Source organism: Salvia hispanica, chromosome 6, assembly GCF_023119035.1.
Source record: "Salvia hispanica cultivar TCC Black 2014 chromosome 6, UniMelb_Shisp_WGS_1.0, whole genome shotgun sequence".
In the NCBI taxonomy this organism is placed as follows: Eukaryota; Viridiplantae; Streptophyta; class Magnoliopsida; order Lamiales; family Lamiaceae; genus Salvia; species Salvia hispanica.
Window position 1 is genome coordinate 19,842,896 of NC_062970.1, and position 26,577 is coordinate 19,869,472.

A 26,577-nucleotide genomic window follows, 5' to 3' on the forward strand; every position below is an offset into this window, starting at 1 on the left:
AATCGATCCTAACATCCCTGGTGAGGAATGAGTGATCGAGTGAACCCAACAATCGGGTAAGTGGAAAGCTATCTTGACAAGCTGACAGATTGGCTAGGTAAAGGAAGGGAAAGGGCCTATTTGGAGGAGTGCAACCTATTGAATTGACCTTAATCTTGTGGGGACAGATGCCTAAAAATTGAAGATAGCTCATGCATATGTGTTTAAGTGTTTGTATGTTTTCTTAGTTTTTTATATATTTTCTTAGTTTTTTTTTCCTTGTCTAGGTCTAGGAGTCGGTCAAGAGATAACCGTGCTTGAAATTCGCCTTATTCTTTTTCTTTTCTTGTCTTTATACTTGAGGACAAGTATGGTTTAAGTGTGAGCAGTTTGATAAGGCTAATTTCATGCATCGGTAATGTGCGGAAAATGTTATAATTTGCTGGGTCTAATACGTTTCCTAAGCCAGGTGTGTGAAGAAAATCGCTTGATCAAGGAAATACTGAAGGAGATGGTCTAGCGAAGGAAAGGAACGAAGTGAGCAGGAATTACAAGGAAAATTGGCGTGACAGAGGAGTCAATAGCTGAGGGCAACAAAGTCTTATCTATACCTCGCTGGGCCCCACTCAAACGCCTATATATAGAAGAGCATGCAACGCAAGGATTATCACTTTTTCTTCACTCTTCTTAGCTCACACACATTACACACACTTGGGAATGGGAGATCTGGGGTAGTCGGGAACGGAAGGTTACTTTCTTAGAAATTTCATGGTTGGCAACACCGTCCGAGTGTGGACGAAGATACAATTACTTTTACTTTCAGTTGTTTTGCTCGTTTTTACCGTCGAACTTCACTTTTGGGAGTCGACCTTGCTGTTGATGATACTTATTTGTCTTTCCGTTTGTTGATCTGCGTTTAGCAGTTAAATTTCAAGTCAATTTGCATAGATCTCTCTGCTGTTAGTTTATTTCTTCAAATGTTATGTCGATCTCTGTTTATTTTGATGTTGTGGTGTTCGATATGGAATTTGGTGATAGATCTGTGGTTATTTGAGTATTCGGAGTTCCTTGTTTAAATCTGACGTGATGAAGAGTTTCTGTTGGTTGGAGTTCGTGTCGGACGCTTGGATCCGGAGTGGATTTAGCGTCTGAGGTTGGATTCGACGTGTGGAAAGATAGTTGTTAGATGGATTCTGTTTTCTTCTTGTTTTCTGTTTTGCTTCGTCTAGAGTATGCAGATCTGTTAGGTTCTTCGTTGATTATGCATAAATTTGATTTAAAAGTCAGTTGCTCTGTTTTAATTTCGCTTATGTTGAATTTCTTAAGAAGTTTTACGCAATTTGGTTGTAGAAGACGATGTCGCTGTTAGTTAGTACGAGAGTTAGTTATTCTGCCAACTTTTCGTTCGTACTTTGCTTACACCTAGTTTCTCGATACTTCAGCGCCATCCACTCGGTCAGGTGGAAGAGTAAGGTGATGCCACCTAACTTGGTGCCACCCTTTGACTCGCATTTTTTGTCCGAGTTATCGGGCCATCTTCGTCCTTGAGCCCCAAATAAACCCTCAGTCCTCAAAGTTGCATCGTTCATCAACATCGTGATCCAAGTTCCATCAATAAGAGTCCGAGTTCCATCAATAAGAGTTTCAATATAATACTCTCTCTATTCCGGCATCGATGTCACATGTCGAACCAGCATGAATTTTATAAAATTATTTAACTTCGTAAAGTACTCCGAGTGAAAAAAAAAAAAATTTGAAATATGAATCATATAATGCTATGAAATTGGTTTAGATATACAGTAATTAGTGGCTTTTAGCGTCGTTTCCCCAAATTCTAGTTTTTCTTTCCCTAATCAGAAGAAAAAGCTTCACTCTTAGCCACTACACGACCTCTCACTCCCGGCAAGTGTCGCCGCCGCCGCCGAAAACCTAACTTCCTCTTTCTGTCTTCGTCAACTTCTCTGCCTCCACGGTAAACTCAAAAACCTTTGCTTTCTGATTCTATCTTCTACAGCCAAAAATGTTTTGAATCAATTTAATTCCAATTTATGAATCACTTTCATTGAAGGTTTCGTCTTAATGGACTGTAGACTTATTTCTTTCAATCGGAGCGGTGGTTTATTTTCTACCACAAGAGCTAATACTCAACGGCTCTCACCTTATTCTCAGCGAAGTAAGTTCCTCAATTTCCTCTTAATTGTATATTTATTTTATAAATAAAAAAATTGGTGCTTTAATGGCCAGGATGTGGTCTTAGTTGGAACAAATAACTGTGCATTGGATATGTTTTGGCTGCGAAACCTGAATTTGGGTTAAATTAGGAAGTTTATTGTATGTTTTTTGGACTAGTACTTTGTATGAGTGGTTTGTGAGCTTGTTATTTGTTATGTATTCATGATCTTGAAGCATAAAAGAAAGTAAATCAAGCAAGCACAGAATGTCATGACAATTTGGTACTGGGGTTGAGGTTGTGTAGGTGCTCTTCTCGTTTTTGTTTTGTTTTCCGATTTCTTTGTTCTTTCGTTGTGGGGTTTGATAGATAGATGGGTAGATAGATACACTGTTGATTGGTATAGTGTGAAAATGATCTTTAGATTTTTCTGACTTATATCGATCATTCAACGGAGCACTTGAGATTGAACAAGGAGTTTGGATTGTGAACATAAGTCATGAACTTCCTAGTTATATTTAGTTATATTCGGATATTTTTTGTTTTGTAACTTTTAACATAATTTCCCCAATGTATATATTCATGTAAGAATGTCTGGGATGACACAACATTGTAAAATTGTAGACCTGTTTGTTTTGATAAGTGAACATTCAATTGGTATGGTTCTCAGTTCTCTAAATGTGGGGCCTTAACATAGCTTTAACTACATGACATAGTACATTTAAGCACAGCACAGAATTCTTTAGTAAGGATACATGCTATATTCTGTGTAGTGACTGATGGTATAAGAAAGATTAAAGTGTAATTGGTTTTTGAATTTGCTTATTTAGTAGGCTCCTCCATCTTATTACTACTACTTGTTATAGGGTCATTTCGTTGCGCTACAAATTGCTCAATGAAGTCCTACAAGCTTGCAGACCTTTCTAGGACTGAGGTTGATAGCCTCAAAAGTCGTCCTCGAATTGACTTTTCATCCATCTTCAATGTGGTAAGACTTGATGCTTTGGCTGCCATGTTCTCAGCTGAAATATATTGTTTGTCTTCTAGGCTCATAAAGGGAAGCCATTATTATATAATGTACAGTTCTTATTATCTATGTTCTTCATGATCTATTTGTGTTATACTTACTACCTTACCTTGATATGTACTAGGTTCAACCGATTGTTGATGATATCCGGAGTAAAGGTGATGCAGCTGTGAAAGAGTAGGTTTTTCTGTACCTTTTGAGCATACATCTTTTCATCATTATCTTATGTCTGTGGTGTAACCGTGTAAGGAGATGAGATATACTCCCTCCGTCGCACTCAAGATGTCCACCTTTTATTTTTAGTTTGTCCCACTCAAGATGTCCACTTTCTATATTTAGAAACAAATCCCTCTCAACTCATTAAAATATTCAACTACCTTTTTCTCTCTACTTACTCCATCTAACAAGTAACAACTCCTCCTAAAATCCCGTGCCACTCAAGAATGTGGATATCTTGAATGGGACGGAGGGAGTACAACATTAATGCACATCAGGTTATTATTTTCTGACAAACAGCTAACACAACTTATAAAACAGAATTGGTTTTTTTTCCCTGTTGTTGGGCTGATTCTGATTGAACATAGCACTTTTTTTTTCTCTTTTCTTGGAAACAGCTACACGATGCGGTTTGACAAAGTCAGACTAGACAACATAGTGGAGAGTGTCAGCGATCTTCCTGATCCAGAGGTATATCCTGCATAATGTTAGAAATCCTTCACTGAATGTGCTAGTTACTGAACTTGTGGGATATACATTTTTCTAGCCGCCTTCTGCCCATGCTTCTAACTAGTATTAATTTATTTAGCTTGATCCAGCTGTTCAAGAAGCATTTGATGTGGCTTACAATAACATTTTTGCTTTTCATGCTGCCCAAAAGCCAGTTGAAAAAGTTGTTGAGAACATGGAAGTAAGCAGTTGAATGGTTTTATTTTAGTGTAAATGTCATGCATTCCCCCAATCTTGTCTAATTCCTTCCCATTCTTTCAGGGTGTTAAATGTAAAAGAGTGGCAAGATGTATTTCATCTGTGGGTCTTTATGTTCCTGGTGGAACTGCTGTGTTGCCTTCTACAGCTCTCATGCTTGCAATTGTATGGGAATTGGGGACCTAATATTATATTTTCTGTTCATTTTTTTTATTTGGGCTATAATAACATAACTTTATTTCTAGCTTTACTAATGGGTTGCCCTAAATCAGCCTGCCCAGATTGCTGGATGCAAAACAATTGTACTGGCAACCCCTCCTGCTCAAGATGGAAGCATTTGTAAGGTTAATGTTCTTATCTCGAAATTTTGAAAGGACTCTTCATTTTTTTCATTTACTATTTTCTAGTTGTGGATCACCAACCATTCAGTGACTGTGTTCGTAGGAGGTTCTTTATTGTGCAAAGAAAGCTGGTGTTACTCATATTCTTAAAGCAGGAGGTGCTCAGGTCAGAATGCAGTATACTTTGTGTATATTCTGTACGTCCTTGGACCTTCAGTGTTACTAAAATCGACTATGTCGTGTTTAGGCAATTTCAGCTATGGCATGGGGAACTGAATCTTGCCCTAAGGTACTTCTGAGTGACAAGCAATCCTCCGTTTTATTTAGTGGAAACTCAGTTTATTTTTGGTGTACAAGGATTGAAGCTGAAAATGCTTTCAGATATATACAAATTTCTTTTACCTGTAAAGTAGAAAATAAATTTGAAGTATTTCTTATTGAAAGTGTATATTATTATTGGATAGAGGCATTCCCTATGGAACATAAAATGTTAAATAAATTTACAGGGAAACAATTGAAGTTTCTATTCTAGTTGAAGAAAGTGTCTTACTTTTTTCATCTCGTTCTCTCCTGCTGATTTTTCTTGTCTGTTTCGTTTTAGAACTCTCTGCCTGTAATTGTGGTTTGAAATTATACCTCACTTTGTACTAGTTTTTGGCGTTCAATAGAGATAAGTTCTCACTAAACTGTATATAGTTTGGAGCTATCATTAGTTGATGATATACATTCTTGTCAAACTGAAGGATAATGGAGAATTATGTTTCATCCTTAACCTTTGTTCTTAAATAAGTTCTGGCTATCTCACTTTGAGTTCTGGCCTTTTGGGTGGAGAAGATATCTTTTTGTTGGTTCTTGTTCCCCAGAAAAATGTCGTTCTGGGCCTAAAATGTTTTACGGTGAATGTTTTTTCCTTCTTGGTGATCTTGTATGTATTGAATCTGATTTGTTTGAGTCATTCATTTTACTTGTATCGATTACAAGTTGCTGTTATCCCTGCAGGTAGAAAAGATATACGGACCTGGAAATCAGTATGTTACAGCTGCAAAAATGATTCTCCAGGTATTTATGCTTTCTATCTGTTGAAAAGTTAGTAAAACAATGACTATTTTTGTGTTACTGAATGTTTCTAAATTGTTACTTCTCCTCAATAGAACAGTGAGGCTATGATTTCAATAGACATGCCTGCTGGACCATCAGAAGTGCTTGTCATAGCTGATAAGCATGCCAGCCATGTTCACATAGCAGCAGATTTACTTTCACAGGTATCTCCCTTTCCATTTCTTGCTTCCAGATATCCCTTATTCTACTCTTGCACCAACGCTATCACATATATCTGGCATAAGTCCCATGGCTTTAGTTATTGAAAGATAGGGTTGAATCCATTTAGCAGGAAAAATATTTAAGTCTTTTAATAAATTTGTTAAAGCATAAGGTGGCCCCTGGTCGAAAACTGTAACATAGTTAACTGTAGTTGGGAGATAATGAAAGAAAATCGTTGATCTTTTTCTCTATCAAATGATGGTTGCAATATGTACATGAAGATGTTTCTCATACCTTCTGTTTATTTTCTGACAAAAAAACAATGTTCACAATTTCAGGCTGAGCATGGACCTGATAGCCAAGTTGTTCTTGTAGTTGCTGGAGACGGTGTTGATATAACTGCAATTGAGGAGGAAATCAGCAAGCAATGTAACAGCCTTCCTCGGGGAGAGTTTGCTTCTAAAGCACTAAATCACAGCTTTATTGTTCATGCACGCGATATGGTTGAGGTATGCATATCTATGGAGTACTACACATTTTAGTGTCGCCTAAAACTAATAATTTTCGAGAAGAAAAATGTGCCTCTACTTGGTAATGTGGCTTTTGGTTTTCGGGTCTCATTATTTATATATACCGTTGCAGTTGAGCAATTATTTATTTTCTATATCTTGATCTTCATATTTTGTCCTAAAACTCCCATGTTTGAGATGACAGGCCATCGCTTTTTCTAATTTGTATGCACCTGAGCATTTAATTATCAACGTGAAAGATGCCGAGAAGTGGGAATCTTTCATAGAGAATGCAGGTAATCATTAAGCACGGATTGCTCTCTATCATCTGCAGTTTACTTGATAAACACATCTTTAAATACTCAATAGTAGAACTTTTCAGCACATATATATATACACGCGCAGCAGCTTAAGAGTGCAAATTATACCACATGTAGGTTCTGTATTTTTGGGTCAGTGGACTCCGGAGAGTGTGGGAGACTATGCAAGCGGCACCAACCATGTTCTACCGACATACGGTTATGCAAGGATGTACGGTGGAGTGTCGTTAGATTCGTTCTTGAAGTACATTACAGTTCAGTCATTGACAGAAGAAGGTCTAAGGAAGCTTGGGCCTTACGTAGCAACTATGGCTGAAGTCGAGGGGCTCGATGCACACAAGAGAGCCGTGACACTCAGACTGCAGGATATTGAAGCTAGACAAGTATCTATCTGAGGTAAGGGCTGGCTGAATGTGCTCCTGAAAAAGAAAAAACTGCTACTCCCTAAATTTGTGCTCTTTATAGAGTTGTTGATGTCAGGCAATGTACCATGAGTTTTTACACTAGAGTTGTGTCCCTTTATTTACAACAAAGAGAAATAATACTGTACTAATAGACTAGTCATTTTGTTTTAGAAATTCAGTTGTTGTCAGTCCAAATTATATCTTGTTGGGGTTAATTGTAACTTTGTTCTTCGTGGATGGAAGTATAAATTTGCACATAATCTCGAAATTGAGGTGAAGCGTCTTGAGTTGCGCTGTAATGGGTGACTTCCATGCTGGATCCGGCTTCATCTTTGTTAGTTGGTTGCATCTCTCGTTCGTCTTGGATTATCATGCTATGCAGTATGATATAAGCGCACACGATGTGGACAATGCATGAATGATGTCAAAATGCTTCATTTTTTTTTGGGACAAACTAAAAAGAGTAAAGGTCAAAATTGGTCTTGAACATATGCCAATTTTATCATTTTGGTCCTAAACTTTATCTTTTGGATTTTTTGGTCCTGAACATATGGAAATTTGATCATTTTGGTCCTCCGTCAACATTTCCGTTAATATTTAACGGTCAACCATTTTAATCACAATTTTGACCAACTTAAGCAATTTTTAATTATTTAATAACTCCTAAACATAACTTTAATTATTTTAAGAATATATCATTTAAAATAAAAAATTAAAGTTTTAAAAAAGAAGATAAAAGAGGAAGTCTGAACATTTTCCCCTAAAAACGCGAGAGAGGACGGCGCCGGCGAGCGGCCTGTCTCCTCCTCCTTCTTCATTTTCCCCATTTCCTTCATTTATCTACCTTCTTCCCCTCTCTCCTTTCCCCATCCATCACTCTCTCCTCACAATGGATCCGCCTTCCATCGCATCCTCATCTCCAGTCTCTCCCTCTGATTCACCCTAAATCCCCACCTCCCCCTCTCCTACTACTGCAAGCTCAAATTCAAACCCTTCCCCAACGAATTCGCCGACCTCTCCGTCCAATCCTCTGACTCCGACGCCGTCGACAGCAAAATCAACACCTGCTTCTCCCTCAGCAGGCTCGACCTCGAGAAATTGGCCGAGAAAAGCGGCGGATCCTCCTCCCTGAAGATCGAGATCCACCGCCGCGCCGCCGCCGGATGCGGCCTCCGCGGCAGCGGGAAGCTGGTCGGCTGCGTCGCGGTGCAGCTGGACCTGAGGGAGATTCTCGACAAGATGGGGAAGTGCGTGATTCATAACGTATGAAAAATCGGTGCAAATGGGTGGCAAGAACAAAATGGGATTTACTTCACCACAGCCGCGGAGACTTCATAAAGTATGAAAAATAAAAAAAAATGAATAAAATAATTAAAGTTATGATTAAGAGTTATTAAATAATTAAAAATTACTTAAGTTGGTCAAAATTATGATTAAAATGGTTGACCGTTAAATATTAACGGAAATGTTGACGGAGGACCAAAATGATCAAATTTCTATATGTTTAGGACCAAAAAATTCAAAAGATAAAATTTAGGACCAAAATAATAAAATGAGCATATGTTTAGGACCAATTTTGACCTTTACTCAACTAACAATTAAAATGGGACGTTTTATTTAAAACAGGGAGTATTTTACAACATGATTTAGTGGCATATCTGTTTATTATAAAGTAGTACTATTATTTAGTTATAGGAAAACGTGATTCTTTCGTTATTTCTTTCAATCGATCAATCTTCAGTCTATTGATAAAGTCGGGATTTATTTAGCAATATTAACTAGTTTATTGATAAAAAATTTCTCAACTATATTGATATTGAAGTACTTTAACAAATTTTTTTCTTTCATTATCATTCTTATTAGTGGAGCATGAGCATCCCCATCCGTGCTCTTAACTAAGAGTACGGAAGTGGGCCCGGACCCACTTTTACTCATTGTCCTTAGCTAAGAGCACAACACCAACATCCGTGCTCTTAGCTAAGGACAAGCTCAAGGGTCCCACCATTCTATTATTCAATTTAAATACTCCAATTATTAAAAATATTTATACATTATAAAAATACATTAACAAATAAAAATTACATAATTAAAATCCTAAAAAATAAAAATTACATAATTAAAATACTAAAAAAATACATAATTAAAATCCTAGAAAATAAAAAAATGCATAATTAAAATCCTAGAAAATAAAAAAATACAAAATTAAAATCCTACAAATTAAAAATTACACACGTGGAAGACTAGTCCTCTAACCCCAATTGCCTCTTGAGATCTCGGATCATTTGCTCATGTGTTGCAAGTTACTCCGGAGTCATCTTAGATATATCGTTCATATAGAGTTGACCCAAGAGGGTCCAAAACGTGTTGTTCGGGGGTGGAGGAGGCACAAAGGAAACGGGAGCGAGGGCGGGGGCGGATGGAGTCGGGGCGCGGCGATGGCCGCCGCCTTCTTCCTTCCTTGCGGGCGGCGGGAACTGCTCGGGCCAGCGTCGGGGCTACCCAAGTTAGTTCCGGCAAGCTGGGTAGCCACATCATCGGAGGCGCCGTCGGATAGGGCTACCGACCTCGACCGTTTGCTGGAGGAGCTGGAGGAGGATGCTACTACGCCGCCCTTATACTTCGGATGTAGGCGTCCCTCCTGCCAACAATCGAGGTACTTGAACGCCTTGAACTCCATGCATTGGTAGGTCGCCAAGGCGGCAGTGATGATGTCGAGCTCGCTCGTGCCGCTTCCCCGCCGAACGCTCTTCCTGGAGGTAATACCCCTGGAACTTCCCGATTGCCTCGTTGCATCTGAACATGCAATTGCGCATCATACTATCATTGCGATAGATGGTTCCCCCGGCCGGATTTCATTGTAAAGACGAGTGATGCGCCACCAATACGTTTCCCCGGTTTGGTTCGTGCCAGTCTCCGGATCTTCGGAGACTGCCAAGTAGGCTTTGAACATCGTCATCATCTCACCCGGAGTGTACGGGGTGCGAGTGCCACGAACAGGATGAGTAGGAGTAGGAGTAGGAGTATAGCTGCCGCTCCCTCCCGATCCGGATTCGGGTGCCCACCCGAACCCGGCGGCATTTTGGTCGTCCGCCGGGTAAGGACGGTAGCCACCCGGAGCTTGCGAACCTTGGGTTTGAGGAGGGGCCGTAAATTGCGTTTCCGGACTAGGGAATTCGCCGGAGTCGAACCAATCGTGGTTCCAACCGCGATTGCCGGAGGGGTGATCGCCGGAGCCGGACATTGTGTAGTGTGGTGGGAATTTAGATGAGAGAATATGAGAAAAAAGATGAGAGAATGTAGATGATAGAATAGATGAGAATATGATTTTTTTTGTGTTGAAGTGAGAATATTTATAAATGAAAATGTGAATTTTGGGGAAAAAAAAAATTAAAAGTGGGTAGAAAACGGATATAATTTTTTGGGAAGTGGAAAAATATTTTTTTAAATAAATTTCAATTTTTTTTAAAAAAAAAATAAAAAATCGAATTTGCCAACGGCCTAGTCAGAAGCTGCCACGTAAATGGTGCTCAGCGGCATGGACGTGCTCTTAGCTAAGAGCAGCGCCGTGCCGCTGGAACGGACGGACGGCTCCCAGCGGCGGACGAGCTCGTCTTCGCCGCTAGAACGGACGGACGGACGGAAAAAAAAGCACCGCTGCGAATGCTCTAACTCAACTAGCAGAATATAGGCTTTTGTCTGACTCATTTCACTTTTGTAAAAGTTGACCCATATACGATTCTTAGTTGCTAAGTTTTTTGTTGAACATTTTATTTCTCTTAAAAGAAAATAAAAGAATTCATTGGAAAACAGAAAACATATAGTAGTAGCATGGATAGTTCGCCAATCAAATCACAGTGGCTATAATTTGCATTATATTTACAATTTCTCAAATTATTTGTATAAATCGAAAAGGCTTCATAGTTCTGAAATGAAATGTCAAATTTATGTTGTGTACTCTGCATTTATATCCATTTTACTATGTGAGAACTCCTGTAGTGTATAGCAAACCATAAATTAATGCACAGTTACAGCCTCAGTGAAAGAATACAATCCTCATTACTACCAACATATGTGAAGGTAACAAACTAAAAAAATCTAAGAAAGAGAAAATTTCGTATAGAAGCAAAAAATTTCATTTTTTACACAAATTTGCAAGAAATAATGGAAAAAGAGCTAACCACTTTTAGTCATCTCTGTGGAAGATCAAAAATTTGGTGCATCTCTATTTGTGTTTGTGAGTACCTTCTTGCGTTTCCAAACTTCTCTGCTTCTCTTGCTATTTGGATATCGTTGTGTCCGTAATACTGAACGAAAACTTTTACAGCAAAACGAGGAAGGAGTGCGCCTATCGTGATTAAAGACAGGCATACCCAGAACAATCCTGTATTGACGATATGAAAGAACGCCCTGCACAAACATTCAACTAGAATTAATTGTTGGAGAACAAATCTGCAAAACATGGACAATAAATGGAATATTTTGCAAGGCTACGACACATTTAAGCGAAAAATTTGTTATAAGATTAGTTTATATTAGACCAGAGAGACGGATAGGACCGAAAGAGCCAATATAAGTACTATATTTGCAAAGAAACTCATGCATAACCTAAACTAAAAGGTTAATGGGGAAAGTTCTCGATGAAGAGATCGACATTGAACAAATGGAAGAGTCATTGCTTACTCAATGAAGTAAAGCCTCTTGTACTGATGCCTTATTACCAACGAAAGATCTCTTGCGACCCAGCACATCCATAAGAGATATATTCACATAGCTAAGAATTTCACTACCACTCTCATACACACAGACACATGCACACACACACATACATGTAATGAGCAAGAACCTAAGGGACCAAGTGAGGAAGTTATTACGGTGCCTTCTCTCTTTTAGACATGTCGCGATCAAGAACTAACATGGAGCAGTCAATTAGAGGAAGCTACTAGGATGCTCCGATGGAGGAGCATAATAACTCTCTTTCTTTATTCCCATTTAATGAGTTTTCTTTTTATTTATTATTATTATTATTATTATTATTATTATTATTATTGTTATTGTTATTGTTGTTTTCTGAACAAGATTTACTAAATAGTAAAATCCTCCCAAGCAATGATACTTGACCCCGGATAATCATAACTGGCATTTTTTAAAACCTAAGAACTAAATATCATCATGATGACATTTGGAACCTGGAACTATCTAGAACCAGGGCTGATACAAGGTTGAAATCCTTTATGCAATGCCCTGAATAAACATAATAAGATAAAGCACTCTTACCAGTAGCCAGGCAGGAAAGGAAGCATATCAACAGCAATGACACAGAGGAAAGTCGCAATAATTGATCCCCATATGGCTGCGTGTGTTATCCAATACCACCGAGTTACATCCATAGCCAAATGAATATTCACCATAACTACCACACCAAGTGTCCAAAGATCGCCTAAGCTTGAACCATCAACATTGCTTCCCCAATAAGCAAGGAGAGGAACAAAGAAGACAGCTACACTTTGCCACAACATGTCCAGCATTGTCACCCAGAATAATTTTCCATTGTAACCTTCTTTTCTTTGCCCAGCACCATAAAGCTGAGGGTGCTTGAGCAGAGAAGTTCTACTTAAATCCTTATCAAGAACTCCAACAATTATTGTAGGCACTGATGTGTATAGTACTGAATACAACACACTGCTCCAATCGGTGATGGCAGTTGTCAGTGTATAACTTGTGAAGAGCACATACCTGGAAGGAAAGCATATGATAGTAGATAAGCAAAATTTTCTAAAGTTTCTTTACTTTCCAATCTACGGAGTATATCGTAATCCAATTTATTCTAGTGTAGATAGTTTACTCTTATAAAACTGCATGTTATTCATTTATCATAAATGATCTAATTTCCCAAACACCTCCCCGTGGAAGCGTTTCAAGATAACGTCAGAAAAGAACCAACTACATTTAATGCTAGTATGCTACAAATAAAAATGGAAGTTTCTTGGTACCATTGGTATTTTGCATCATTAGCTCTTTGTTTATACATAAATGAGTCGTTATTCTTTGATCATAAACAATACTCAAACTTACCAGAATAAGAGAAGGACAAAAACTGCATTCCTGTAGAAGTTGTACAATATCATGTAGCTCATCCTATTATAATTCCAATGCCCATGCACCAATAATAGTGGGACCAAAAATCTAAATTGACCCATTGCAAAATCTGATGCCATCACAGCTTGGCGACCTTCTTGTCCACTGATTCCTATGCCCACATCAGCCATTTGGATCATTGAAACATCGTTTGCACCTGAAAGTCAAACAGTCGACATAATCAGCAGCCCAATCAAGTGAATATATAGTTGACTGATTTACGTTCTTGTTTCATACTTCCTTTTCTTCCTTACACAACGAAAGATAGATACAATGATGCTTACCATCACCAATGGCAAGGGTCATATCATCGGTTCTACTTTTTATCAGAGCAACTATTCCAGCTTTTTGCAGTGGGGCTACCCGACAACAGAGTACAACATCACATTTGCTAGCTAATTCAAAAAGCTGCCATCCAATAGGCATGTATTAATACAATAAGTTGGTAAGTTCCTGGAAGTTAGCAAGAGGGACCTTTGGAGGGTTACCTGTTCTTCAAGTTCCGAGTCCAGGATATAAACAAGGCTTGTTCCATCAATAATCAGGCCAAGCTGATGGCTGCTATTTTCAGAGCCTCCAGATGGAGCATCAGCGAGCTTATTAGACACTACTAATGCCTCAATTAAGCTCTTCCGACATGATTCATAAGAGTTGTTGTTTATCACTATCTGGGTCATCTTGCTTGTTAAAAGTTTAGATGAGTAGCCAATTGAAATGGCTGTTTCTTGCTTGTCCCCTGTTAGAACCCAGACTTTGATACCTGCTGTTCTTAAAGACTCAATTGCTTCTGGGACTCCTTGCTGTAATTTGTCTTCAATTGCAGAAGCACCTAATATTGCGAGATGATGTTCTATATTGTTTGCAACTTTTCGAAGCAAAGAAGCCCTCCCCATCAAGGCAGTGCTAGCCACTTCATAAGACGACTGCCACTGTTCAAATTCTAATGAACTCAGCTCCCGAACACCAATAACTAGTGTTCGCAAGCCTTTTGACGAGTAGGTCTGAATATGAGTTTCTGTTGCCTTTAGTACACTCAAGTTCTGCGATCTGTCTATGACACTGAACATGGATGTATCAGCACCTTTTACAAAAACTTTTATTGCCTTGTCAGGGCATCCTAGTATCACCGACATCCTCTTCCTGTCACTATCAAACTCATGCAGACCCAAGACGTTAAACCTGCGCTGCCCATTAACGAGTGTATCTGAGAAGGCATAAATAATTGCTGGAGAAATTAAAAAAGAACAAGAAAAGGAGAAGGTAAAGGAAAACAACTATGAAAGAGGAAAAGTAAGAATTATGAGGTAATAATAAAAGCAAAACTATAGTGTTTAATAAGCTAGTTGAAGCCCATCACAGGAGACTTAGGAGGTATTTAAGTAAGCAAGAATACATAGAACTAGTTTTACTGTTCTACACCATTCCACAACTGAATGCAATAATACTTTTAGTTGATGCATATTTTCTCTCTTCAAACTTTCATGGATTATTTGTCAAGGATATTTGTACCAGTTATGCAATCGGATATGGAATCCCATTTTCAAAGATATTTACATTTCAATAATCTAACTAAACATGTCCAACTACAGAAACGAGTTAGGAAGTCCACTTAAATCATGAGATTATAATGTGTGAACAAAATAAATATCTTACCTTTGTCTTTCCCCCTGTACGTCAATAACTATGTGGCCTGAGGTTCTTTCAACAAGCATAAAACCATAAGCTGCAGCAGCATACACTAACGCCTGCTCATCAGGAGATTCCCCCTGATAATCTATCAACTTCACGGCAGAATCTGGAGTCTCGATTGTTAAAGGCACAATGGTGTTGCAAGCAGCCAGTGCCAAGAAAAAATCATGCACGTGTCTCCCTTCACTGGTGTGCTTTCTTTTTGATGTGTTAAGAAGCTCTGGGTCAACTTTTACCTTCATCTTGGGCCTCAAAACCTGTTCACCACCTGTCACCAAATAAGATATAATAATGCTCTTGCAGGTGGAGACTACTGTAAGCTTATGAGAAAAAAAAAATAGAGAGATTGCAGGTGCAGTACCTCGACCTAGATTTCCAGTTTGACTATCCTCAACACCACCGTTCCCATCACTGTAGTCGATGCCCCCAATACTTGCACACTGAAACTCCATCTTGTTTTCAGTAAGAGTACCCGTTTTATCCGAAAAGACATATTTGATTTGTCCCAGATCTTCGTTTATATTTAAGGCCCTACACTGGAATCTTGAGCTAGAGGCTTCATCATACATCATATTATCTCGAATCATAAAAAATGCCTGACCAACGCGAACAAGCTCCATGGATATGTACAATGATATAGGAATCATAATTTGGAACACGATAACTGACATGAGGAACACAAAGAATACCTCCATGCCCCATCCATAATAATTATAATCATCTTCTTCAGCCTCCGAATAGTCCTTTTTCCTATAGAATTGCATTAGATCCAATTCACCCTTATGGTGTCTCAACCAAATTCCATGAAGAACAGAGACTATTGCACACAGTGCACAGAGGAAAATTGAAAGGAAAATGATCTCGCGATTCATAGATGTTTCAAGACGGCTTCTCTTGGACGGAGCTCCAGAGTTATTGAGCATTGCCTTAGTCTCTCTGCCTGCAAAAACTGCCACTCCGATTGTCCATTCAGTGTTCTTCAGTTCACAACCGCGTAGAATGATGTTAGAAGGTCCAAGAGAAATATGCTTTCCATCAATCTCCATATTTGCCTGGAAACCATAAATGTTACGGTTTGGTTTCTCACACTTGATCAATCCACTAATCCTCTCATTCTCTAGATCTTTCATTTGTGTTTCTTGCTTGGCATACCGTGTTTTCAAATTCGATTCACCATCCAAATTGGTAGTCTGCACATAAGCAACTCCGGTGCTGTCACTAGTGGAGAGCAGCACCATATCACAAGGAAGAGTTTCATCCGCGCAAACTCTAATGATCTCACCAACTCGTATATCCTTCCACCTTACCTGTTGAAAACTTTCATCCACCAAAACCCAAGCCAACCGGCTGTTCTCAATCTTATCTGACCGATGCCGCCTATAATCCTCATACGCATCCTTAACTGCCGTGACAAGCAACACGAAGGCTAATGGCATAATTGAAGCCCCCCTCCCAAAAACAGCCAGCTGGGGGAGCTGATTGAGAACAGCAATCACGAGAAAGTATATGTACGCAACCCTGTGGAACTGCTCAAACAGATTTCGCGGCAAGAATGTCAAGACAGAGTACTTCCCAGTCCTGATAGAGTTCCCAGCAAACTCATACTTGTCATTTGTTTTCTCAGGGTCATTTATATAGATTAACCTCGCATCATCGTCACGTATCTCCTTATAAGAAGCACTAAAGCCTTCAGACTCAGCACCCCTCGAGCCATGACGCACAGACGTCGGTCCTCCCTCACTGAAGCTAACCTCCCTGAGGGAGTGACCACCAGACGCCCTCGACTGAATCGAATGGGCTGATGAACTCCGTATAGGGTCGGGAAATTGAGGGGAATTCTCATTAATCTCAATCTGGGAATGGTAATCCATCCCAGAAAACTAGCAGGAATTGACCTCAAACTACAAGAGTTAGAAAAATATCAAATCCCCTCGTTACCTGTGATGCAGAAGCAAGGAATCAACAACTATCATAATGCCACGATCAATAATCCCCAATCTATATGCAACTCCCAGCTCTGATCACCGAACATATCAATCAATACCAAAATTCACGCACAAATCAGGTGCTGATCTACCCCAAAATCACAAATTGAGAGCAATTACAAAATTATAGCTGAGTAACTAACTCACATTCAATGCAAACAGAAAAAACGTAATCACAATCAAAATGAAATCCGCTCTGTAATTCACAAGCTAAAAAAAGAGGATCACGGTAATCAAGTGAGGGTAGAAGAACTTACTTGTGTGAGAGATTTAGAGAGAAACGGAGCAATCGCATAAAGAAGAAGAAGAAGAGAAGCAGAATTTGGAAGAGGCCGGCGCAAGTTTTGGTGAGATGTGATTGGGAATTTATGCATCGTCGGCATTCTCGTCACGGTCAAATGCAGCATTATTCTATTAAAATATACAAAAAGGGGCGAAGGTTGCAAGGAGCTGGAATTGGATCATATTCATTTATATACATTCCAAATTCAATCCCTTTTGCATTAATCAATCTCATACTCATTAGGGTAACTTTGATTATTCAAAATTATTACTCCACTTGAATCAATTCAAGTGAAATTACTGAAGATAAATTGATTAATTACAGCTAGATTTAAATAGGATAGGTTCTTTTCAAGTTTCATCAATTAATAGATGATCCAAAGTCTCATCAATACCACTCTCGTTCTATTATAGTATCTATGTCCAACAATAAGTGTCAGATTTTGCCATTTCGATTCGTTCCATAATAAGAGTCACATTTCACTTTTACCATGGTAAGTAGTCTTCACATTCCACCAATCAATTCTACTCACATTTTATTATAAAACTAATATATATATATAGGTTTGTGTTAAAATGACAACCCCTCTTAAAATGACAACGTGACAACGCTTATACAGCAATATTATAAACGCTACACAGCAATATCCAACACGTTAGACAGCAATTTATAGATTGCTGTCTAACGTGTTGGATATTGCTGTTCAAGAAAAATTGTTGTTTAAAGGCCAGCATATTGCTGCCCGTCTTTTTTGGTTTTTTTTTTTTGCCACGTGTCAGCTTATTATTCGTCCACGTGTACAAATGATTGGCTAGGAATGGTGGTATGGTGTTATTTTAAGGGATGGTGGCACCCTAACATGCCCTATATATATATATATATCTATATAAAGTCTCATTATCCACAAATCCACTCTTAAAGACCGAACCACCGAACCCTACCAAATTAGGGCTTTTAGATCTAGTTTTTTATGGATAAGATACATAAATTTATAAATTATTTTCGCCTTCATCACGAGCCTATTTTAATTCATCCGAAGGTAAATAAGTCATACTAACATGTTACGAAGATTTAACTTCGTTCCAGAATATATTACTTCATTCTAGTAGGTTTTTACTTCATTCCAGTAGGTTTTTACTTCATTCCAGTACGTAAATGTGGTTTCGCCGTCGCGTGCCGTTCTTTCTCTCTACAATATCTATCACCACCGCCATGGCGCTAATATTGGTTTAATAAACACATGGAATAATGTAATAAATTATTGGAATGAAGTATGTGTAGAAGCATTTGAAGTCCTACTGGAATGAAGTAAAAATCTTATCCAATGAAGTAATAACGTTCCTGAATGAAGTAATAAACTCACTTGAATAAATTGCATTTTTAAATGTTAATCAAGCAAAAACTCACGTCAATGAATTTGAATGAAACATATGTTGAATCATTTCAAAACCTACTGGAAGCAAGTAAAAACATGTTGTAGTTTCAAGGTATTAGGTACAGAATGAAGTAATAAACCTATACAATGAAGTAAAATGGGCTAGTAATGAAGCAGAAAAAATTTTCACAGCAGCATTTACTTCAAACCAATGAAAAAACAGAGCACAATAAGCATAGATCACAAACACTTCACTCTAATAATGTAATAATTCACTAAATGAAAAACAGAGCATGTAGTTGTTACTCACGATCAGAGTCTACGGTTGTTGTTTTTCTTTTTTTCTGTCGATCAAAACCTACACAAAACATAGAAGTAGTTAACTGTAGTAATTAACTGTAAGCTAACATCTGTTCTGTTCAATTTGGATTCCATAATAAACTACTGCATATCTCACTTATTAAACACTCTCGGCGTTAGAATTTGCAGAATTCTCAAAACTAAATCTAAATAAGAATGAGAAATCTAAATCAGTAACTAGTAGAACAACTTACATTTTGAAAAATCTTTCTCATTTGGATTCATTGTTCGACTATGGATGGAGGCGACGGCGATTGCAGCGACGATGGATGGAAGCGATGGCGACGGTGGATGGAAGCGACGGCGACGATGGATGGAGGCGACGGGAAGAGCAGTGATGGTGGGAGATGAATTCTGCAATTTAGTGAAATGTCTATTATACCCCCACCTTGTATAGTGAAGTAAATCTGTGATAGAGTGAATTGATTTCTCCTTCAAATTCGAAAATCTCATGTGTTAAAACTAGCCCTTAATTTTCTTGATCTTGTGGCTGTGATTTGTTCTCTAGTTATATACTTAAGGGGCACTTTCCCCATATCACTACTCTATATATATATATATATATATATATATAAGTGAGACTCATAATCTACTATCTTATTCAACTCACTTTTCTTTACATTTCTTAAAATTTGTATCCACACTAAATATGACACTTAATGTGGGACAGAGATAGTATTTTATATTTCCTCCTATCCTCAATTATTTGTCATATTTTGCTATCACTTGATTCACTTTCAATTATTGTAAATTTAATATATAAAAATAGAATTTACATTGTACTCTGTCCAATAAGAGTATGCACTTTTGGTTGGCATGAATGCACAATTAATAATGTAAGAGAAATATAGAAAGAAAAAATAATTACAGTATATTATTAATAGAGAATAGATTCCACCTTGTTAGGGAGAAAATATTTTCTAAAATTAGAAAGTGTATAATTTTATGGGACGGATTAAAAATGAAAAAGTGCATACTCGTGTGGAATAAAATATTAACTTTATCCTCTCAATTTTCTTATCAAAGTCAATTTTTTTTTTAATTTTTATCAGTTAATTATAGGATAGTTAATGAGGACATGAGAGAGTAAAATAAAAATTGCAAAAAAATCCAAATCCAAATCTATAAATAATTGAATCAACCCTAAATTATTCTACTTTATACCTTATTGCATTGCATTAACATACCTGCAAGAAAAAGTCGGTTTCAGAGTGGTAGTTGCATCATTTAATTTATTTTTTTCTTAAACTATTAATTTTAGGATTATGCTATGCCTATCGTGCAAGCTGAAGAGCAACGTGACTGGCCATATGATACTTTGACTTTATAGTAATAAAAAATCATACTTAAGATTTTAATTCTAATATTTTAACATGTAATAACTTCTTATTCATCGAAAATCAATTTAGAGTAAGCTTTATATTGATAAATTTTCAAGTGGAAAACTTATGTGTAGTGAATTAAAATAATCAAAATCAATAGAAATTATCAATTTAGTTTTAATTAATTTTGATTTTTCAAACAAACATATTCTATGTTAATATGAGCGGTTATTTTGTTTTTAGTTTGTTTTTTGTTGGTTATGACTTATGACTTATGTATCTATACCCCAATTCTATGTCTTTCTATCTCTAATCTAAGTGTTCACCATCCTTCTATTTACCTCCTCCCACAAGTCTAACGCCACTAGTCATTCGTCTCCTAACCGACTGCCGCCCTGCAAGCTACTTTTATTTGAGTTCTAATTCCATTCAAACTATACTCTTTTATATTCAGAACACACTCTTCTTCTTTCAATAGCTTCCATTCTTCACTGATGTCAACGACTTAGAACAGTTTTGGGCTATTTCTCTTCTCATTCCAATTCAACAATCATCAATCAATAATAACAGTGTCTTTTGTTTATGAACCGAGTGCGTTGTGTCTTCACACATGACGACACTCCGCTTCTCTAAATTGCTTCCGCTGATGTCTTCTAAGTTGATACAATATTTTAGTCATATTTTTTGTTGAATCCCTTTTTATTCCAAGTCATGCCTTTTGTCAAACAGTACTATGATATATTCCAAGTCATGTTTTTGCCATTAAATGTCCAAGTATGCCCATCTTTTTGTCACTTTCCCCTTTCTTCCCTGCTTATTTTATCCTCCTCCAATCGCGATCAACAGTACTTTCTATCCTTAAAAAGTGTGGGCAGTAATTGTTTTGTATCATACAGTTAGTACTGCTTTCACTTTGTCGTGTAACTAGATTGTTGATATTTTTTACAAAACCGTTGGTTGTCCCATTTCTTAAAATTTTGTATCATGCTGAACATGATCAATATATATGCTCCAATTTGAAGGGAATTGTATAATATTCCAAAATACTTAGGGTATGTTTGGTTAGCCATTTACCATTCCACAAGAAAAGAGATGGCCTTAGTTTAGAATTTTCATTTCAAGGTTTGTCATAATTGTAACAGCTATTTAGTTCGGTTCTTTCGTGATCATGTTAACATTTCATATGTTTATAACAAAGATTTTCATTTATACACTTAATAAGTTTTGGTATTTCCATCTTTGTCCTCACTTAACCCTAGCACATATACACCGCCATTCCATTCACAAATTCAAACAACTTTGCACCTTCTACTTCTTCTCCCTTTGGATTTCAGCGCTTGTGGTCCGATTTCAGGAGGAATGGCAAACTCTCCGGCGGCGGCATATAGCCTCCAGCTAAATGCTGTTAACATTTCGAGCTGCTTGGTGGTTTATTTTTTCTCATCCTCTCGATATGTCACCAATTTAATTACAACAACAATCTAGGGTTTGTTTCACATTTTATAGTTCGTATTATCAAGTAGCAATATTGTTTTGCTTTAACGTTGTGTTTAAAATTGGTTACGCTATTCATCTACTGAGGTGTCTTTGTATTGGAATGTTGACATTTATTTCATCTATTCGTGTTATCGTTTGAAGCCAATGTCAATAGAAATGAAGAGATCTCAGTTCAGTTTGGAGGATTCCTAAGAGTCAACAACATATGTATTCATTTTTGCACTGTTGTTTTAGCTTCAATTCGACTTCACAAATATATTTGTATTAGATGCTTTTGTTTAGCATGAAATTGACCTTCCTACATATGTATTTATACTAGCCTTTGTTGTTTTTGCTTCAAGTCGACCTCCCATATATATATTAATATTAGCTACTGCTGTTTAAGCTTGAAATAGACTTACCATATATATTTGTATTAGCTAGGGCAGTTATTTCATATGAGAATGTGGTTATTGTTATATGATACTACTATTTTGTAGTGATCAATGCTCACTTGGGATGGACCCGAAAGAGGAAAGGCAACTGCTCAAGGTGGAGTTGGATTGATCGAAAGGAGGAGACACTTATTATCGTCTTGAAGGACATCGTTGCCCGTGGCTAGAAGTTCGAGAAAGGGTTTTGAGGTGGATACCTTGCAAAGCTCGAAGATGTTGTGCGAAGTCAGATTCCTTCGTCTGATATTAAGGGCACTCCGCATATTGCCTCTAAGATTACGACATGGAAAAGGTGCTATGGGTCGTTGGCTCTTATTATAAATAGAAGTAGACTACAAAATCGATTGTAATGACGATCAATGGGATCAAATTGTGAAGGTTAGACTTGTTCTAATTTTTCCTCCGAAACTTCTAAACCATATGTAAGTGTGGGTTGGATTATATAGATATAAATATGTTATGAAACCTGTGTTTGGTCATGACTTTAGGCTGATAAAGATGCTCATTTTGTGAGGGGCAAGAGTTGGTCCTATTGGGAGCACTGACAAGTAATATTCAGGAAGGATCGTGCTAGTGGTACAATTGTAGCAGATTACATGGACTTCGTGAACGATCTTTACTCTCTCTCGAGCAAATGCAAGAGTCCTTTGGTGGTGGTGGAGAGCAGCTGATCTCTGATGATCAGCCAAGCATGGATCCGTTAGATGGAACGCCTACTCTGGATGGTGCAACTAATAGCATTAGCCACAACGGTCATGCCAACGCCACTTCTGGAAACACTGGAAATAAGAAGAAGTTGACTGAGTTGGGCATTGATGGCCATGTCCACATGCTAGAGAAGCTGCACGAGGACACTAATAAGAGGCTCGACACTTTATCTCTTCTCATTGGGTATGAATTCGATCTTAGTAAAGCTTGCATGGATATCTTTTGATCTGTTAAGCAAACTTCATGGTCTCACTCATGACTAGAAGTTTAATGTGGGAGAAATCTTACTTGAGAAGGTTGAGCGTTTGGATTTTTTCCTTGTTATGCAGGATGTGGATCGTAGTGCATACGTGCTTCGAGCCTTGCAAAGTTTATGTAAGGATGGTTTAGTTACTTAGTTTTTTTTGTCGACACCTAAATTTTAACCTTACGGTTTTGTGTCGATTTGATATGCCAAACTTCTGTTTTTGTTGTGCTTGTTGGGATTAACTACCCAGACTTAGTGGCGTTGGACTTGCGTCGACTTTACACTAATGTGTGATGTTGTTTGTGGCTTACTTTCATAAAATAGATTTGATATGTGGTGGCTTTGAACTCTGCTAATTTGTATTGAACTAGTGCTTGAAACTTTTGTTGCATTTGTATATATATTCCAGTGTGTATGGTCTAATGGTGTATATTTATACACATTTATAGTCAAAGCTATTAAATCTCGATTAAAATTACAGTGCATTTGAGTTTTGAGTCTGACCATGAAATTGCATGACATTCAAATGGCAATTTTTTTAATTTTTAACTTTTTTTCTGAAATAGTATTAAATTCCATAATGATTAAATTAGAGCACATTACGACCCATTTATGAAAGCATACTATTGGTATTCAAGTAAGTTGAGATTTTATTTATTAAGTCAATTATGTTAGTGCTTAAGGCTCGAGTATATAAGTTGGTTCATGCCTTTTAACTCTTGGAACTCAACCAAGAATTGAAGAGGATACCACTGCAAAGAGAGTTGAATGAAACAAAGAAAAGAGTTAGAGAAAGGAGCTGAAACATTTCTTGATTAATTAGACACAACAAACACAAGAAGTTGAACACAACATAAAACATTCAACATGAAGTACCGTGCACAAATTTAATTCCTAGATAGAAAATAAAGGATAAGCTATCAATTCAAAAATTTTAATGACCATAACCGGGTACTCATAGAACTACTTGAAGGCACTCCTCCACCATGTGCTGGTGCTAGTTGATCTGCACGAACTTCCATGGAGAGAGTCGAAGGGCTTGAGGTTTTTCTTAGGGCGCTTACTTGTTTTTTTTTGAAGCATCTTGGGACTAGATCTCTTGAGTTAACCCCTATCAACATTAAGTTCGTCATCGTCTAACAACCTGTACGTAGCTTGGTGTCAACCGTTATCGGAGAGTACACGGACTCACTAACCACCAGTGCCAAAGCCGGTAGACGGCTTTGGGGATGAGGTATGGTTGGCCCGTCATTTGGTGTTGTGGTGTCCGAAATAATCACTACTTCATGTCCCTCCTTTTTCCTAGTTATTGGGGGGAACAATTGAGCCAGCCAGGGAAATTTCGGGTCTCCTACGTATGAGTAAGTGTTGCAAAGCTTTTTTTTTTTATGATGCAAGCCATGGTAATTATAATTATCATATATAGCTTCAAAATGTTTACCTAAAAATATTTTCCAAAGCTAGTCGCCCCAGAGATGATGTTGGTGTTTACATTCTAGGAAATGATGTTGGTGCACGCAGCGGAAGAGCATGTAAATAAATCACATAATAATCAGATCTATTTAGCAGATTATTTAGACAAAATCTATTCGCGTAATTATCACATGTATCATGCTCATAACTTGAATTAATCATGCTTTAAGAATATTGAAAACCTAAAACATGCTTTTCTACGGAGTAGAATAATACCTAATTAATTCTCCAAAGAATTGAAGATGGCTAGCGACTTCTCCACGTGTAGCTTTAAGTACTAGACCATGCATTAACATCCATTAAATGTAAAACATAACAACATTATGACAAAAATAATCTGTTTTATTCATTGGAAAATAAAATAAGAGTTTTACAGTATTCAATCACTCGAAACGTGATTTCTAGTATACAAACTCTAACAAATGACATGCGTGTTAACTACTACCTTGTAGACACTGTAACGATGCTTGAAGAATCGGAAGTGCTCGTACACATCGCGACACGTGAAGGAGATCCTCATATTAGCGGTGAAAACATCGACTACTTGCTCAAGGAGATCGTAAGAAATGACTGATCTGTCCCACTTAGCCATGTTCGTTGATTTGGTGATGAGAACAACATGAGAGAGTTAGTTTCGGAGGTCCAGCTTGACTTGTAGAAGCACACCGCTTGACTTGGAATTTTGTCCACCATTATTATTCAAGAAGAAAGATGTCGATTGCCCCAAAACTCTTTGATAATGTCCAAGGTTAAATAGTGGGGTATGATGGAATATTGTGGTACATAGACCAATCAAATGTTGATCACATCATCCTTTTTGTCTTGGCTTTTAACCTCACCCAAGAATCTAATTGGAACAGCTTTGATAATGTCCAAAAGTATTCCATGGAATAGCTAAAGTAGGTTGTCTTGGAGCTCTTGTTCACTATAAACAACTCACGTGAATGTGAAAAAAATTGGTATGACATAAAAGTTAATCAATAAAATGAGTTGGTGATGTGGTGGAAGATTGAAGACTGTCTAAACAATTCATGAGAATGAGAATATAATCTATAGTAGGTTTGCATGTATAGCATACAACGAGCTGGTGAAAATCGGAGGTAAATTGTCGGTGCCCTAGCGCCCGAAAATAATGACTACACTTCCTGTGAACGAGTATCTAATGTAAGTATTCCATAATTACACATCTTTTCTCTTGTCTTGAGCCTTTGTAAATCTCCAACATCGTCTTGACCTCGCTTAACAAACAAACAATATATGAAAACCATAATTTTCCACGATAATTTACCACAGTGATGACTACTTTCATTTGGTGGGACACCTTCTAATTATATAAATTACAAATTTCAAGTTCTTAACTTTTAATGTGATAATTTAATGCAGAGGCTTCCTCAACCATGGTTTGATATGTACGAAGTTGATCTTCCTAATCCGTGTAATCTAGAGATGTCGAATGGCATAACATCGACGGTTGGGATAACCAAAATTGGACTAGAAGCTTACCTCGTAGACAATTGGCATAATTTCTGTCACGCATACACCACCGAGATAGGGGACACCCTATTCAAGCTGAATGGATATGATGTGAGCCTCGTTGGCTCGCTAAGACCTCGCGACACCTCTCCGAACGAATTAGCCTCTCGTCGACCGTATGGCCTGCGATAACTATGATAATCGGGTTTTGGCATGACACTCCATGACTTGTAGCATCTATAACACGAACATGGTTCGGAATATGGATGAAAGTTGCAAGCACTCGTTGTAGCCATGACATTCATACAACTTTATAATACGGATGGATATGGATTCGACGTGAAATATGGAGGTGGATATGGAATGAAGGATGCCACAATTGAGGGCGGAAACTCAATCGATAAATCGATAAACTATTTCGAGAACGAACTCGTTGCTACAAGTAATAGAAATAGGGAAGCATGAATAAGCTCGACTAAAAAACACACAACTTTATTCATCAAAAAACTCGTCTTCTTTTTTTCTTCCGTAACTACACGCCTTTTATAGGCAAAGTACGGAGTATAAAATCTAACAAATCTCCTAATGAGATAACTACTAATAAAATAAAACTATTAAAATAATTTTAATCCTAATAGGAAAATAATTTAAATAACAACTTC

The 26,577-nt window shown here is 37.6% G+C and overlaps 2 protein-coding genes across 6 annotated transcripts; one reads left to right on the top strand and one right to left on the bottom strand.

Moving 5' to 3' along the window:
• Positions 1-1,785: 1,785 nt before the first annotated feature.
• Positions 1,786-7,212, top strand: LOC125192726 (histidinol dehydrogenase, chloroplastic). Of its 2 annotated transcripts, none has more exons than XM_048090355.1 (15): positions 1,786-1,951; positions 2,048-2,152; positions 3,016-3,137; positions 3,301-3,353; positions 3,791-3,863; positions 3,982-4,083; positions 4,164-4,265; positions 4,373-4,444; positions 4,545-4,607; positions 4,689-4,730; positions 5,441-5,500; positions 5,593-5,703; positions 6,040-6,210; positions 6,416-6,506; positions 6,648-7,212. In XM_048090355.1, the coding sequence occupies exons 2-15, from the start codon at positions 2,059-2,061 to the stop codon at positions 6,923-6,925; spliced, it is 1,434 nt and encodes a 477-aa protein (XP_047946312.1). In that variant the 5' UTR covers positions 1,786-1,951; positions 2,048-2,058; the 3' UTR covers positions 6,926-7,212. The 2 variants fall into 2 exon arrangements, with proteins under 2 accessions (XP_047946312.1, XP_047946313.1); XM_048090356.1 differs by having other exon boundaries at positions 1,787-1,951; positions 2,070-2,152.
• Positions 7,213-10,913: 3,701 nt separating this feature from the next.
• Positions 10,914-17,149, bottom strand: LOC125192725 (phospholipid-transporting ATPase 1-like). Of its 4 annotated transcripts, none has more exons than XM_048090351.1 (8): positions 17,001-17,149; positions 15,120-16,696; positions 14,723-15,026; positions 13,558-14,248; positions 13,354-13,477; positions 13,007-13,226; positions 12,209-12,667; positions 10,914-11,341 (listed from the first exon to the last, which is right to left on the bottom strand). In XM_048090351.1, the coding sequence occupies exons 2-8, from the start codon at positions 16,627-16,629 to the stop codon at positions 11,122-11,124; spliced, it is 3,528 nt and encodes a 1,175-aa protein (XP_047946308.1). In that variant the 5' UTR covers positions 16,630-16,696; positions 17,001-17,149; the 3' UTR covers positions 10,914-11,121. The 4 variants fall into 4 exon arrangements, with proteins under 4 accessions (XP_047946308.1, XP_047946307.1, XP_047946309.1 ...); XM_048090350.1 differs by having other exon boundaries at positions 15,120-16,831; positions 17,001-17,147; XM_048090352.1 differs by having other exon boundaries at positions 15,120-16,775; positions 17,001-17,140.
• Positions 17,150-26,577: the final 9,428 nt, after the last annotated feature.